The sequence below is a fragment of the Scomber japonicus genome, chromosome 16 (assembly GCF_027409825.1).
Source record: "Scomber japonicus isolate fScoJap1 chromosome 16, fScoJap1.pri, whole genome shotgun sequence".
NCBI classification, from domain to species: domain Eukaryota; kingdom Metazoa; phylum Chordata; class Actinopteri; order Scombriformes; family Scombridae; genus Scomber; species Scomber japonicus.
The window spans coordinates 10,525,843-10,542,153 of record NC_070593.1 but is presented as its reverse complement, the minus strand read 5'-3'; the positions used below and the strand labels follow the sequence as shown (position 1 = coordinate 10,542,153).

The 16,311-nt window shown below is 40.5% G+C and overlaps 1 protein-coding gene across 1 annotated transcript in view; it reads left to right on the top strand.

Moving 5' to 3' along the window:
* Nucleotides 1-14,868, top strand: part of LOC128374832 (glutamate receptor ionotropic, NMDA 3B-like) — a 69,711-nt gene extending 54,843 nt beyond the window's left edge. The window contains exons 9-12 of the mRNA XM_053335053.1: nt 10,264-10,415; nt 11,675-11,839; nt 13,283-13,350; nt 13,890-14,868. Coding sequence (XP_053191028.1) covers nt 10,264-10,415; nt 11,675-11,839; nt 13,283-13,350; nt 13,890-14,868 — 1,364 coding nt within the window. The remainder of the gene's footprint in view (nt 1-10,263; nt 10,416-11,674; nt 11,840-13,282; nt 13,351-13,889) is intronic.
* Nucleotides 14,869-16,311: the final 1,443 nt, after the last annotated feature.

Here is a 16,311-nt window from a genome sequence, read left to right as displayed (position 1 = left end):
TCAGACTGACTGCAACACAATCGTGAAGATTGATATAAACACAAATCCACTGCCATTCAAAAAGTAACTAATGACCCACACAGGGGTTATCATATCCAAGTTATTTACTTTGCTACATTAACGTGCATGTATGAGTGGCCACTAATGACTGAATCCTGGTGTGTATTCTAGTGCTATTATCAAAGGAAACTGTTTTCTTTTTTAAAAAAATGAAAAGGGAGGACATTTTTCTAAAGTAAGGTCAATGTTTTTCCTTCTATCTAAAAATCACTTTGAACAATGGCAAGCAAGGAAGAGAAAAAGAAAAAAAAACACATTATCGAGCCAAGAACCTTGCAACAAACATTTTATGCTGCTGTCATGCTTTCATGTTTAACAAAGTTGAATTTTCTCGCTCTTCTCTTTCTCCTTCTCCTTCTATGTTTGTATGCTAATGATGATAAATTACAAGTACCAAATCATGTTTTTAATACAGTTCATTGCTTTACATGATTATTTAAGACAGTTCTACATTGTTATGATTAGTTGCAGCAGAAATGATGGTAGCTGTAGAAGTAGTAGTTGTAGTCATACTGTAGTATCCTTTGCAGTGATATGTTTGTGCTATATACTTATAAAAGCCTGGTGCTCACTTTCATTGAGGTAAATAAACATCCCAGACAGTATTGCAAGTATTACAGTATTCTAGTCACATGCCATCTACACATATCCACCTTTTGAAGGTGACTTTGAAGTGGAATTTCCACTGGCAGAACACATTTACTGGATGTATCAAGCGTTTAACCTCTAACCCAAACCCAGCTTAGTCACCCGAAGGTTTTTAGAGGTATACAATTAGTGTGTGTGCTTATGCGTGGCCAGTGAGGTACATTTATGCACATTTATGAATATATACATCTGTGTGTGTGTGTTTTTCCATATGTATTTGTTTCAGCTCATCCTTTTCTCTTCTCCTTCTGTCACTGACACAGACATACAGATACGCTGACAGTAAATAGATACAAGCAAAGGTGCCACATGGGACCAAATGTTAACGTTGATACCAATTCTCTGTCAGTCAAAAGACCCCACTTCTACATTCTTTACTCACACTGTACGTCTTGTTCACTGGAGATTATCTACTTCTTCCTTCACTGCATAACACGAAAAGAGCCAAGAGAGACATCGCTGTGGGATTACTCATGATTGTTAAGATGAGAAAGCAGCTCTCACTGGTATGCAGAGTTGGTCAGTTTGATCACCACTTGATTCAATGTCAACATGAAAAGGGCAGATGAATAATCCACACTGTCTAGAGTAGCTATTTACGCCCCCCCTCCCTCCCCAGTCTGTGTGAGGAGGAATGAGATGGGATTGAATAACTCAATCAGTCTGAACGGTAGTGGAAGAAAGACCAGGAAATGGCACAGACAGGAAATGTGAGGGGGGGATATTATAAGACGGGAAGAGGAGATTGGGGGGAAGGGTGGGGGGGGGGCATTATATAAGATTTGATGGAAAAGTAAGTAAGAGCTGTAACAACAAAGGTAAAGACAGGAAGGGCCAGCAAGGGAGGTGGAAGGGAGGTGGGAGTTGAGCACAAGAAAGAGATAGAGGGCTTTCATTTGCCCACTGCCAGTTTGCGCCTTTCTGCACAGCTAGTGATAAAAGAGCCAGCCAACAGAGTCCCCTAATCAAGACAAACCTTCACCCCAAGCAGATGGAGTGAGGGAGGGGGAAAAGGGACCAAGAGAGAGAGAAGAGAAAGGATAGAGGGAAAGAAAGAGGGGAAGTGCCATTTGGTCCATATGAGGATGCAGGCAGGATTTATAGAGTGGTTTGTGGTTGGGAGATACAGAGAGATGAAGGAATTGGGTCTCTGGAGTCGCTGCAGGCAAGGTGCTCTGCTGAAATCTTCAGGCTACTTAAGTGGAGAGAGATGTGGGGGTGTCGCTGTGTGCCTGTTTTCGCTGAGTGCTGTTGGGAGATGTTTACGACAGCCTAGACACACCCCATTAATAATATTGCGACTGAACACTGCTTGTTTGTATGTGTATGTGGGTGTGGGTGTGTGTGTGTTGGGGGGGGGGGTGTTGCGTGTACGTGTGTGTCCCTGTGTGCATAAGTGGTCTACACAAGCTCAGTCAAGCAGGACAGAGCACGTCTGAAGATCAGAATGAGCCTGGCAGAAGATATTGTTGCTTGAGTGAGGCTGCAGTTGCTCGAGCAGCTCACGTCTGACTGGAGTGACGTACCCGCGTCTCCGTCGGCTTATGCTTGTACAGAGTGTGTAGGTATTGTAGGTTTAGAAATGTGGATAAAAGAGTTTAATTCCCAAGTAAGATTAAAGAAATATATGCCTATTTCTTACAAAATGTACTCTTAAAAGTAAAAGACTATGGTTTCATTCATGTAGAACATTTAAAAGGTATGCTACGCAAGATTTGTCTGTTGCACACGCCATTCAAATTAGGCCCCTCAGCCACGGCTCACCTGCTATCTCGATTTATTCATGACACAGACAGAGAGCAGGGGAGAAAGACGGAGGAAATGATGTAACCTGGTCACTACACTACAAATCCTATAGCCTCACATTGTGCACATTGTTATTGACTGGGGGCTACAATCAAAAAACTGCCCAAAGGTTAATGCCCAAAAAGCCTCACACATTCAGCAATATAATAAGAAAATACAGGGTCTCTGGAGATAAATAAACTGCAATACAACTCAAGTGGGTCATAAATGATAACTGAGAGAGGTTATTTTTCTATCTAAATATTGTTTTTTATGGAAAATCCTGCATCGATGCTTTTATTATAATTAATATAGTGAATGCTATTAAAGTGAATTTAATGAATCTCTGAACAAATTTATTAAAAAAAATACACATTTTCAATAATTGTATAAACTGACAAAAGCTTCAACTAATAGTAAAATCTATCATCAATCAGCCAACAGCCCTGTGTCTTTAACTCAAACTTTAATTGAAAAGGACAAACATATCGGAAGTACTGAAGCACGTCACATTCACCAAAAAAAAGCCTTATCTCATAATTGACTTCCTATCTCATAATTATGAGAAAAAATATATTATTATCTTCTCGTAATTATGAGTTCGCTGATCTTGTAATTAGTATGAGAAAAGGTTAAAGTGGTTAGAAATCATTGCTGTTTTAAAAAGCAAGGGCATGATGAAGCCACATGATTTAATTTGATTTAATTTCCTCCTTGGTTTCAGACAGTTGGAGATATAAATGTAAATGCAAAATGTAGATGGTATTATTACTAGTGTGGTATTCTATGCTTTGAGTGAGTAATCAATCAGATGATGGTCCTGATAACATAATGCTATTATATTGATATTATAATCAGTGCACCCTCAAGGGTACTTTTTTGATTGAAAGGGCATCCAATTTTGCACTTCCGTATGTTAGACTTAGGGTAACCCTAAATGGCACTTTTTTCCATTAGAAGGGCACCCATACAGAACCTCAAGCTTGCTCCATTACAATGGCATAATAGGGCAGTGCATTACATCCTCTTCAACTAAAGGGAACATCATGTTTTCTCACTATCTCTGAAAAGATACTCCAGTGGATAACTAGATTAAAAACTGGAACCATAAAGAGTCTGCAACCAAGTTAAGGGCACACCTAGCTTTGAGCTAGCAAACATCAGTATGCTATCATTTTGACATTAAGTGGATAAAATGAGAGTTTAGCAGGTTAGCGTACTAAAAATTGCTAATTACAACTAATTATAAACTACAGCTGAGAAAAGGCAATTGTATTGACCAGAGTCAGACTGGGAACTAAATTTGACCCTGACTTTTTCAAATTTCGACTGGACCTGCTCCATTTTTCTCCAACACAGGCACTTCTAAGTTGCATACATTAATATCAGGCTATTTAAAACATACATTTGCTAAGCAATAGATATCAAGTTGACACCCTAACAACAGGTGTACTTTCAGGGTTTCATGAAATAATTAATCAAATAAAGAAATAGCCAAGAAGAGGAAAAGTCAGCACAACAAGATTATTATTTGACAGTAGATATGGGCAACCCAATACTCATAGCGGCTATCTGATAAATTCACAAATAAAACTATAATCGTATGTCACAAATGTAGTCTATGATGAAATATACTCTCATCAAGAAACAAAGTAACCAAAACTTAATTTTCACACTGGGCAAAAGCTTTCCTATGATGATCTGGAAATGTCAGGGCTATTTATAGGCAATCATCCAGCACTGTAATTGTAGCTGATCTGATGCAATTCAAACGTCAGGCTTAACCGTCAGGAATTCAAACAACTGACACGATTAAGATGTTATTAATTGGTATTGACTGTGACAAGAAGCATGTCTGCACACTGAGTGGACCCAAATTTGAATTTTTGAATTGGAGGTGTACTGACCAGCGCAAGCAGCACTCCAACTGTTTGATATTTTCCTGACCTTGAAACGCATCAGGATCAGATCACAAACTGTTAACACCCTGACTACTGATCAATCAGATCACTGGGAAAAAATAGTCATCATTTCCACAAGATCCCGAAATCAACAAAAGTCATGAGTTTTCAATAAAGTGAAGAGTGAAAAAAGAATGATAAATATATTTTTATAGGTCACCGGAAATATTTTAATGTTCCAGGCTTTTTATTTCCACTCTGGTTTTAAACAGAGCTTCTATAAATGGAAAGATCCTTTATGACACTAAACACATAATGATGATTTTAGCTACATTTTAATTGTGCAAAGTTGATTTTATCCCTGGAGTGACAGCTGACAGTGTGGATGACTTTACACTCTGATTACATCACTTCAACTCAGAATAACATTAGACGACTGTGTGATGATAACTGGAAATATGGACGAAAGCTTGTCTTTTATTAGAAAAAATAATCCACACACAGTTAATTGGCTCCCATGATTATAAATGCAACATTTGGGTCAGATAGACTTCATCAGTCATGAACTACTTTTCCACTCTTTGCTTGGTAGCAGAAACAGTCTGGCATTACTTGTAAAGGGTTTTTTTTTATGTGACACATTCAGAATGATTTCTTCATCGCCCAACTAGATGGCAAAAAATACTCACTCCATACTTATCATAAATAATACCTACATGTTTCATCTTCTTAATCTGTTGTATGAATACAAGCTGTCGTTTACATACACTTAGTTGAATATATATCTGAAGTTGTCTGCAGGCATTTGGAATCACCTTTTTATCTCATATTACATGTATTTCATTCATGGTTCTGATTATATCGCTCTGTCATGTGATTGCTTTTGTAGCTGGATAGGAAAACCTGGAGTTGACTGAGGTGGCTGATAACTGTTAGGTTCAGTGAAGTCAGCCAACTTAAAAATATCCTGGGTATGCTGAACTTGCTTTGTAGTGCAGGCCCCAGGCTACTACAGTATAACCACACACTTCAGACTGGTTGGTTATGTGACTGGCCGAGAGAGTATTTAATAATCACCACACAGCTGTTGGTCTATATTCACCTTCAGCCTTACATATTGCTGCTGAGCCGCACATGAACCATAAGAGCAGGTGCCGACGGAGACGCACATAGAGTCCGTGCGCCGAAACACACCACTCCGCGCTTGTTGTGGCACTAGGGGGGGTAAAATAGGGCCCCCAGAGTGACTAACCAGCTGGCATCATTAAAACAAAACAGCAAAGCACAGTGGCCTTTAACTGCGCATATAATAGCGTCTTACCTGTGAGAAGATGTGTCATCTCTTCGCTGCCATCTTGTCTATTATTCCCTCAGTGTCCAAAGCCATATGAATGTCTTCTTCTGTAGCCTTATGAATACATCCAGATGTAGAGCTCTCAAGTATATTCTCGATTAGTTTTAAAGTTGAAAAGGTGCACTCGCATGCAACTTGCGTAATGGAGAGGTTTACGTCCGGAGCTCCGCTGTTGACGTGAGCTCGAGTTAGTAGTATCACCCGATAGAAAGTTGACGTGCACCTTTCACTCATCCTAAAGCAGCGGCCTCTTCTTCCTGAACCTGCTCTCCACTGGGATCAGCCAGGTCATCTGTCCAGACTTTCCTCCTCCTCCTCTTCCTCTGGCCTTGGAGTGGTAATGTTATCACTGCTGTTTAACTTTAACACTAACATGATTTTGCGTGACAGCGTCATCGATATTAACTTATTGCTGTTAACTTAAAAATATATTACAGCATTAGCCTCGAGATTTCTTTTTTCTCTTTGACATTTTCTGCACCACATTTTTGCTTTTTGTGACCTTTATCCATTTATGTAATGCAGGAGGGTAATTTCGACGCAAATTCCTCTCTGTCTGACTTGATTTGATTATTTCCCGCTTGAATGGACGCATCCACTTGAAGGGGTGGGCGGAAGAAGAAGGTGATAGCACTTCAACTATCTGCCTCTCAGTACAGGTAGCCTAATGACTGTGCATCCCCTAGTCGGATGGGCTGATCCAACATCCGGCAGGTTTCATTTTCCCCTCACATTTTTTCCCACATTGCTGGAGGCCTTGCTGCCCCCCCCCCCCAGGTGGTCCAGTCCATCTGCCATTTACCTGAATTGCCAGATTGCCAGCCCTAATGGGGTATTGGCCACATTTGATATATATACTGATATCATTGGTTGCAAAACAGATTCTGGGTGGTATGGTTTTTTTTTTTCTTTTTTCAAATAATGTAGCAACAATTTAAAAAACTTATATAAAACCTATATAAAGTGTTTTAGTATAAAACTTGATGTGCACGGGTGTGTCTAAGTGAGTAGGTGTGTGGGGGATTTGAATGACAGCTTTGGGACGTGAAATTTGTGACGGAATAGGCTATCTGAATGTCTGAAGGGAAGAATGAAAACAAATGACAAGTGGCTGCCCACTTGTATTTCCTTCTTTGACTGAGTGCTCTAAAGAAATTCGGATGGAGATCAGCTGATGACAGAAAAAAGCTGTCTGTCTGCTGAGAAAAAAAGAAAGAGGAGGAAGACGTGCTGAGACAAAGCAATGGGCTCGGGAGAGAAGCCGCAAGATAAAGAGAAGAATGGAGTGAGGCAGAAATTGAACGAAAGTGAAGGGATGGAAGAGATAAGGAGTGGACTAAATGAAGAGGAGACTAGCGGCAATGATGGGAGAGAAATGTCCTCGGACAGAGAGAGGGGAGGGATGAGAGGGAGGGATGAGTAGAGAGGAGAGGAGGAATAACGGAGGAAAAGGGAATGTAAAGGAGGGCAAGAGCAAAGGGAGGGAAACTTCGACAGTCTTTGTCATGTAGGAAGCAGAGTGTGACAGTTACGTGAACCTTCGCTATTCTCTGTTTCTGTCCGCAAACCCCATCAGGCTCATACACCTTGACAGCCCCAACACACAAACACACACACACAAACAGCTGCCAGGTTCAGGAAAATCACACACGCACACACAAAAACGATTTTGGCATGTCTGCGTATTTGACTGCAGAACAGATGAAATGAAACAAACAACCCCAGCAGGTCTGGTATAGCAATACATTTCTGAGAGGGTCCTTTTATTTTAAACTGAGAGAAAGATCTCTTTCTATTTGAACCTGTGGAAACGTGGGCTGTAATGCAAAACAGATGCAATGTCAAAGTCTGGGCAGGGTATAGGGCAACATATTTCTCTAGCTTTCAAGTTGTGTAATAATACTTCTGTAAGAGTGTGCCACTTTTGGATTAAAGCAATGAAAAGTGGTGGGAAAAAAGCACTTAAACCTGTTACTTGCTTTAAAATATTATGGTTGTATAGTTGTATTGCTCTAACCACTCCGATCTGCCACAACAGTAAAACCACTGACAGGTGAAGTGAATAACATTGATTATCTTGTTACAAAGGCACCTGTCATGGGGTGGGATATACTAAGCAGCAAGAACAGTCAGTTCTTGAAGCGGATATGTTGTGAACAGGGATATGACTTTGACAAGGGCCAAATTGAGATGGCTAGAGAACTTGATAATTTCCTAAACGGTAAGTCTTGTGGCATGTTCCTGGTTTCCAGTGTTCAGTACCCAACTGGGTCATGGGTGCCCAAGGCTCACTGATGGACATGGGAGTATAGTCCATCACAGAAGAGCTACTGTAGTACAAACTGCTGAAAAAGTTAATACCGGGTATGATAGACAGGGGTCAGAACACACTGACCCCTGTCCACAGCTGAAAGTGCCTACAATCTGATTGATGTTCTGCTGGGAAACCTTGTTGCAGACCAAGTAAACCATTCATGGCAACAGTATTTCTTGATGGCAGTGGCCTCTTTCAGCGGGATAATGCACCCTGTCACACTGTACTTGGCCTCTAAATTCCCTAGATCTCAAGCCAATCGAGCCCCAACTCGCAACTTACAGGACTTAAAGGATCTGCTGCTTGTCTTGGTGTCAGACACCAGAGGACACCTTCAGAAATGTTAAGTGAGCATGGAGAAGATGGTCTGCATCATGGACTACAGTGAGTGTTTTGCAACTGACTTTCTGGTAATGGGGTCAGAGCAGGTGAGGAATAGAAAGTCTAATTATTGTTGGTGTGGTGGTTGATTACAGAATCTGGAAGTGTGGTGTCAAAATAGATTCCATGTGTAATGGCACATATTACAGGTTGATGGCTGACCTAGTATCATGTGTCCTGTCATATCCTCCACGTGCGATTTAGGGGAACCTTTCTGAATGCACAGACAGAAATGTAATAAAGTCTGACAAAAAAATTTAAAAATAGTTAAAGTAAAAAAAAGAAACCAATGGCATTAATTGAGAGTGACAAGGGAATGGTATACAAGTAAGGATAGAGTATTAAAAAGCTTCTTTATATAAAGGTACACAACAAAAGGTACATGTACATTGACATTTCTTCATCTAAATCTTGAGGTACTCCACCTAGCAGAACCAAAGGTCCACGGGGTTGTGTTGGACCTACTCCTCCATGTAGTGTTTTCATGTGTATAAGTGATTTATAATACGATAAGAAATCACCTCAGGGTGAACACAGCCATGTGACTATAACTTAGGGGAATGTAACTGTCTGCATGAAGCACAGTCAGGTAATGTATGAGCATATTTGAATCCAAACCCCCCTGCAGCAAGTCTAGAAGGTAGAATCGAACTTCATCCTATTCCACCACTTAAGTCAGGATCAGTCCAAACTGATAGGAATTGGAAAATGGGCATGACAATTTGTCATTCTATATCACTTACTAGAGAAAGACAAGTCCAAGGACAAGTTGATGACATGCGTCATGATGCCATAAATGTTGACATTTATCCTGGAAGTCTAACTCCAGCCCAGGGATGGGCCAGTCCATCTATTTCTCTCCCAGTTACAATTCCAATACCTCAGTTCAGTGTATATTTTAGCTTTGATTCAAAACCAAATTTTCCCAGATGTAAAATCTGTTAACCTCACTCATAGAATAATGTCCATATAATGTAACATGAGGCCTGGGATTTTAGTGACACTAAAACTGAGTTGGCAGCCTACTGTACCAGAATAAATTTATCTAATAGAGGAATAACTTATTCTTTATAATGACATTGAAGAAACTATATTCATTTTCAAGGTCACATTTGACCAATACCTTATCTACTTAAGGACTGCATAGGCCCTGCTACTGACCCAGTGTATCAGATTGGTGCATCTCTCCTCTAGCTCTTCCTGTCCTTGCACTTTGCACCTCACACGGGTTATGAAAGACCACATGCAAACATTTTTTGGGGTCTGACAGGGGGTCGGGAATGTTTCAGCATGCCATGATGCCATGGCAGGAACATAATCTCCTACTGATACAGTGATTATCTGCAAAGACATAATTGTCGTCTAGCCTAATCCTGCTTTAAGATTTGCCCACAATTTTGGAGTGAGAATCTTCTCAGACTGCGGCTGTAATTATCGAAAGTGATAAAAGATGGAAAGAGAACTTGATCCTCTATCTTTTCTGTATCACAAGGGACGCCCCCACCAGCTTTAGCAGTTTAGTGATTTGTTTACCAACACAAATGCTATAGCAGAAAAATCCAAGGATCATGTATTTGCACAGTATTTGCTTTGTACTTGACAAAAAAAAGTGGTTGATTCTGATTCCAGTTGAAGCCTAGTAAACCCATAAATCTCCCTTTTCCAGAGGGCATCTTCCCTTTGGCTAACTACAACTGCCTCACTGCAATTTCCTATACAGAAAGCACCAAGTTAGACTTTAGTCTCCTCTTCAGGCTGTTGCTTCCAGCTCTGTTATCTATAGCATATGTATTTACAATTCTGTGTGTCTCCTCTTCCAGGCTACGGTATCGGCCTACCCCAGGGCTCTCCTTTAACCCGTAATGTGTCAGAGTTTGTGAGTCGCTACAAGTCAGACGGCTTCATGGACATGCTACATGACAAATGGTATAAGGTTGTGCCCTGCGGGAAGCGAGTCTTTGCAGTGACTGAGGTAAGTCATTGGTGGGAGAGTTTGTTCATTTATTGTGTACGTGTATTGTGTGCAAAGCAAAGCCTTCTGCCGCTGTACTCCTATAAATGAGTCTCCCTTTGGGACACAGACAGGATTGCCTGCCAGCTATGCACACATACACTGACAGACACATTTATACACACACACACACACACACACACACACACACACACACACACACACACTCACAATGACAAAGACATACAATCACATAAACTCAGGCCTATTTACCAACCTTAACTAGAGTTTCCGGCACATACTGTCTGGTTGTCGATACTTGTGTATCTTGTGCGTGCAGCAGAAGAGTACTCTTACTTCTTGCCTTGCCTTATCTTTCCACTCTTTTTAAACAACTGGGAATCAGAGCCCACTGTCTGTATCTATATCTTTTGTTTGTGAAAAGAGAAACTATTCAACTCCCCTTGGCCATCCCTTTTAAATCCCACTTGAATGAAGTTGAATCATATTATAGCAAGAAATGCAATTACACAGTCATAGGTTTCTTTAATGTAATGAAAACCTTAACTTCACCCTGCATCAGGAAGTTATTACTATTCCTCTCATTTGAAGCCCAGAGAGTGGGACACTCTCAAACAATGTGGGCGTAAGTATGATCTTGCCCTCTGGATTGGGAGCAAAAGGAGGTCAGTTTTGTCACTGATGAATTTGTTGAGTCAGCACAAGGCTAATTGCCATCAGAGGCAGTGCAGAAATGAGCTGGGTGGAGAAAACATGATTAGAGCGCATTGGAAAGGCTGGATACTGTCTCTTCCACTTCCTCCAGGCTCATGAAAGTCTCATAAGAGATAAACGTTGTGTCAGAGGGGATGTGGCCAAACCAATGGGAACAAACTGCTCTTGAATTAACAATCGGCTCTTATTACCATCTCCCTGCTAACTGCTGTTTCCTTCTATTACTTTAAGTTTTCCTTCGCCCCGCAGCTCTTTGGGCTTGTTCTCGCCCCTGCCTTTCTTCTCCATATCCTTTTCTTACCAAACATGTCTTTTACGCTGTTCCCCTCTCCTTTCTTTATTCTATTCTTATGGGCTTACACAGCCAAACTAGATAAACAACAGCAGAATATCAATTGCACACTCACAAAAAGTGGTCTAAATGGTAATTATGTAAATACAAATCATCAATCTCTTTATTTCCCTTTCTGTCAGCTAAGTCTCTACTAATCTGTGTCACTCCCACAACCTCTCTCTGTCTTTATGTGTCAACACCACCCCCTCAGACTCTACAGATGGGGATCCAGCATTTTTCAGGCCTTTTTGTGCTGCTGTGTATGGGGGTGGGTGGAGCCTTACTGACCTTGGCAGGTGAACACACCTTCTATCACCTGGTCATCCCTCGCCTTCGGCGCACACACACATTGCAATACTGGCTACACACGAGCCAGGTGAGTAAAGACACACCCACACACAGATAAAGTGTATTATGCTGGACTTGTCTCTTATGCATGCACACTTTCTGCATATCTGCAAAGTCTCTCATGTGCACAAGCACACGCCGAGACGCTTCACAAACAGATTTCAATCTGCCATCTAGCCACAGGTGTGTGTGCACACGTACATGAGCACAATCACACACATTCTGCTGAAAGTAAGAAGCTTTCACCCCCTGGTATCCACGCTTTTCTCGAAGGTGACATGCGCCCTCTACTGTTAGAAACTCATCATGGCATAAATATCTGTTAAAATTGAGTAATATCATGTTTTACAGGACAAGTTCCAATTAAAAGTTTTGATTTTAAGCTCAGTGTATTAATAAACCAATTAAAATTTTAATTAGTTAAATAATGAATGCCCTGTGCTCTATAAACAAGTTAACTTTACTTACTAATTTTAAATACAAGTACATTAAGTGTTCCCATCAGCAGTGCTTTACTTATCAGTTTATGACTCATTATGGAATTATGCATTTTTTTCTCTTATATATAATATATTCTGAGAGGATTTATAAACCTCTTACACATCATTAAATGCCCTTTTTTAAAGTCATATCTTCCATCATATATACCTCTATGCAGAATTAATGGGAAAAGAAGTTTTTTTTAATCACAAATTTTTCAGATCTACATATAACGTTACAAATGGATGCAAATACAGTGAATAAGATCTGTAGAACTGTATTCTCTGTCTGCAAATTAGACTGTAACACACACAAAACCAAAGAATCCACACATTTGAGATTTAAAGGTCAAATTTTTGTTTGTTTTTTGTGAAACTCAAGCAGTTATCAAATGAGGTGCCTTATGGTGATATTTTTGAATGAAAAATGGATCCAGAAGTTTTAATATCAAGACTGCTCACATTTGTTTGCCGCATCTTCTAAAAGGGCAACAACCACTCTTGGGCTGCCTCTAGCATTCATCACATTACCAGCTCAGCTATCTCTGAGGATGACATCTGAGTTACTTCCTATATCCAGAATGAAAGTCTCCTGTTCCTTTGGATATCCTTTGACATACTGTATATACACACAGGTAAAAATGAAAGCGTAGTCATTCCCTTTGATTTAAGAGCTTGGTTTTTGGTTTCAGTCTAACCAGAGCACTTCAAAAAGGGCTTAAGCAACTGATACCTCAACCTCTCTATCGGAATTTTAAGCAGAAAAGAATAGTCTCTTACTGAATTACAATCATTTGATTAAATTATTCAAAGGAGCACTACAGCAGGATTTGTGAGTAATAGCTGTCACAGATGTTCTGTGCAATTGGTTAAAATAATGGCTCTCAGAAATTCTAATTTATCATCTCTCCTGATTTATTTCAGAGCTGATGAAGTGATCACAAAATTTGCATTACTAATCAGTAGTTTTTTTCTTTCTTCTCTAATTACAGAAAATACACAGAGCTCTCCACACCACATACGAGGACGTAGGGAAGGAGCTGACTGGCCTCGATCAAAAGTAAGACCAACGTGCACATAAATCACAAAAAAATGTCACAGCCAGAATAAGCCAGTTTAAATGCATCAATATATTGTTCAGGATCAGTGTATGAGGATATATTTAATTATTTATGCCTGGCAGTAATTTTGTTGAAGGATTAAGCATTTTACCCTTGTGCCACCTACACACCTGGCAGTATTTCAGAAAATATTCTTTTAAATGCACGCTATTTCATCTTGGCACAACACATCATGTTGTCTCCATGACTGTCTAGAGTAAAATGTCAAAATCTGCCTCATTCTGATTCATGAAACTACATCAACTGTTTGGGGATTTTTTTGTGTATGGTGGATCTCAAACAGATGTAATCCTTGTATTTAGTTAAAGAAATGAAAATCAAATTCCAACACAATTTTTTACCTAAAATATAAAATAATTCCACTTAAATATATCTGCTTTTACTGTTTGCTTGCAGAAAAATGTATCCTTGTGTACTGCTGTACTGTATATCTCACCGGGTGTATGTCCTTTGTTGTGATCTTTCTCTCTTTCACTAGCCCCTCCTCTTGTATCTCAGAGAACTGCACCCTACACAGGAAACAGCATCAGCCTCCTCCCCCATCTCCTCCCACATCCCTCCCTGCTTCCTCTACAGCTGGGGACACTGTAACCTCCTCCTCACCATCCCATGAGCCCAAGGAGAAACGTGTACACTTTGACCTGGAAACCCTCCACAGCTACCGCCTGCGCACACACACCGCCTCAGTGCGCGGCAGGCCCGGGATGGTTGGCCGTCCAGGGCTTGGTCTCGGAGGATTAGGGTTGGGCAACTTTGGGAGTTTTACCTCCCCTCCACAAATTAGCCTCCATGCCAACGGGGGCCCTGCATCGGCATTGGCTTCTACAGGCTTGGTGCTCTCTCCCCTGGGGAGCAGGGCTGCTCAGACCAGCCTGTGGGAGGGGGAGCTCCAGGAGCTGCAAGGGAAGATTGAGATATTCCGCACACAGCTGAGAGAGGCTCTGGCGAGGAGAGCTGAGATCCAAAGCAGCCTGGAGAGAGAGAGGAGTGGACTTGTGCGCAGGGATACCAGTCTGGAAAGAGAAAGGGACAGACAGAGGATACAAACTATTAACACTGACAGAAGTAGCTCGACTCAGTCAAAACTCCCTGAGAGAGACAGGACCAGCCAACTGCAAACCCTGAATAATCAACAGACAGGGAGGGCTAACCAATCAGGGGGTCCTGGGACTCTAGAGCATGGGAGGAGCAGCCAATTAAACACAGTTAACAGTTTGGACAGAGGGAGAGACCACCAACTACGATCTGTTAATACTCTAACAGAAGAAAGGACTGTCCATTCACGCACCTCCACCAGTTTGGAGCGGAGTCGTGTCACCCAGCCAGGTGCTGGAAACATAAGCGTCCAGTCACGGAACACTTCTAGCCTGGACAGACAAAAGGCTAACATTTCACGCACTCTGAACACTTTGGAGAGGACAAAAGCCAACCAATCAAGTGTAAGCAGTGGGACTTGACTGTCTTTTCGAGCCCCTGATGTGTAGGTTTGCGGAGGGAGGAGTACATTTGGTGCTTGCATAGCCGCGGGAAGATGGCTTCAGTTATAATGGTTTAAGTTTGTGGGGCTCTTGCTGAAAAATTACAGTATATGTTAACTCACACCATTACTTACCGTAACCTAATAATTTTCACACAAAATTGTTTCCACACTCACTTAAAATTGCTACTAAAAACCTTTAACTACAACAAGAGCTGATAAAGAGCTGATAAAATGTTTACATCATCCATGAAGTCATGAATAAGCAATGCCATTTTGTGAAATGAAAAGCAAAAATGATTTCAGTAACATAATACATCATAATACAAGATCAGCTGAATTGGAATGAGCCCTTGGTAAATCTAGCAATGAAAAATACACAGTGCTTATTGTGGAACCAGTGGTTCACATGAGGAACCGTGGAACACAGTTATCTGGCACATAAAAGCCTATCAGCTGCATTAAAAGATGGTGTTTTTCACTGACTGAAAAAGCCTGCAAGCACATACAGACATCAGTGACAAGAGCACAGAAAAATCAAAGTTGGCCCAATGTGAAAAAACAGCAAGGAAAACTATTTGAAAATGCACATGCAACAGCTGTGTTAACAAAGTGCCAGAAGAAGGAGTTATGGATGCAAAAAATATATAGTATATATAGTATAGTATATCTGAAGTGATTCAAGTAATAGTTTCCCAAAAATGTGAGTGATAAAGAAAGGAAGAAAACTGTGAAGAGTTTCTCAATCCTAAAACAATTTACTTGATCAATATCCCAAGAAACTGGAAAAAATGCCTTTTGTGTATTGACACCTTGTGACTTCTGTATATTGTACACTGTCATCATTTCTCCAAAATAGTCAACAGTCATAGCAACATCCCACCCTTCTCTCTTTTAAAGTCTCAAGATTGAAAAGTTTCTTGCAAACTGAACCATTGGGACTGTTGAGAAGGTCATTTTCTTCTATGATGACATAAGTGGCACATAAAAAATGGGATGCTGGGACAGAATTTGACTGGACTTTTTTGAAAATTCATCAAAGTGGAAACATGTTTGTTATAATGTCTGTAGTGGAATGGATCCAAGCCATGTGGACCCAAACAAACACCTCCAAACCATGTTGTGGCTGGTCAGTTTCATTAACTTAAAAGGTACCATGTCACTCAAACAGTTTTTCCTCCTGCATTGTTACTTTGAATCACGTTCATCATAAGCAAAGCATAGATCAACATTATATAATAATATAATAACTTTAACATGCTTTTTTGGAGCCATGCTAAAGTACATGCTTAAGTACATAACAAAATATAGCCTTGAAGCTATTTCATGGGACCTTTAATTATCAGATTAACCCAAATTCCTAAAACACCTCAATACATAAGGAGGTTTATTTCTTATTAACATTTGCACATCTGCATGGCCT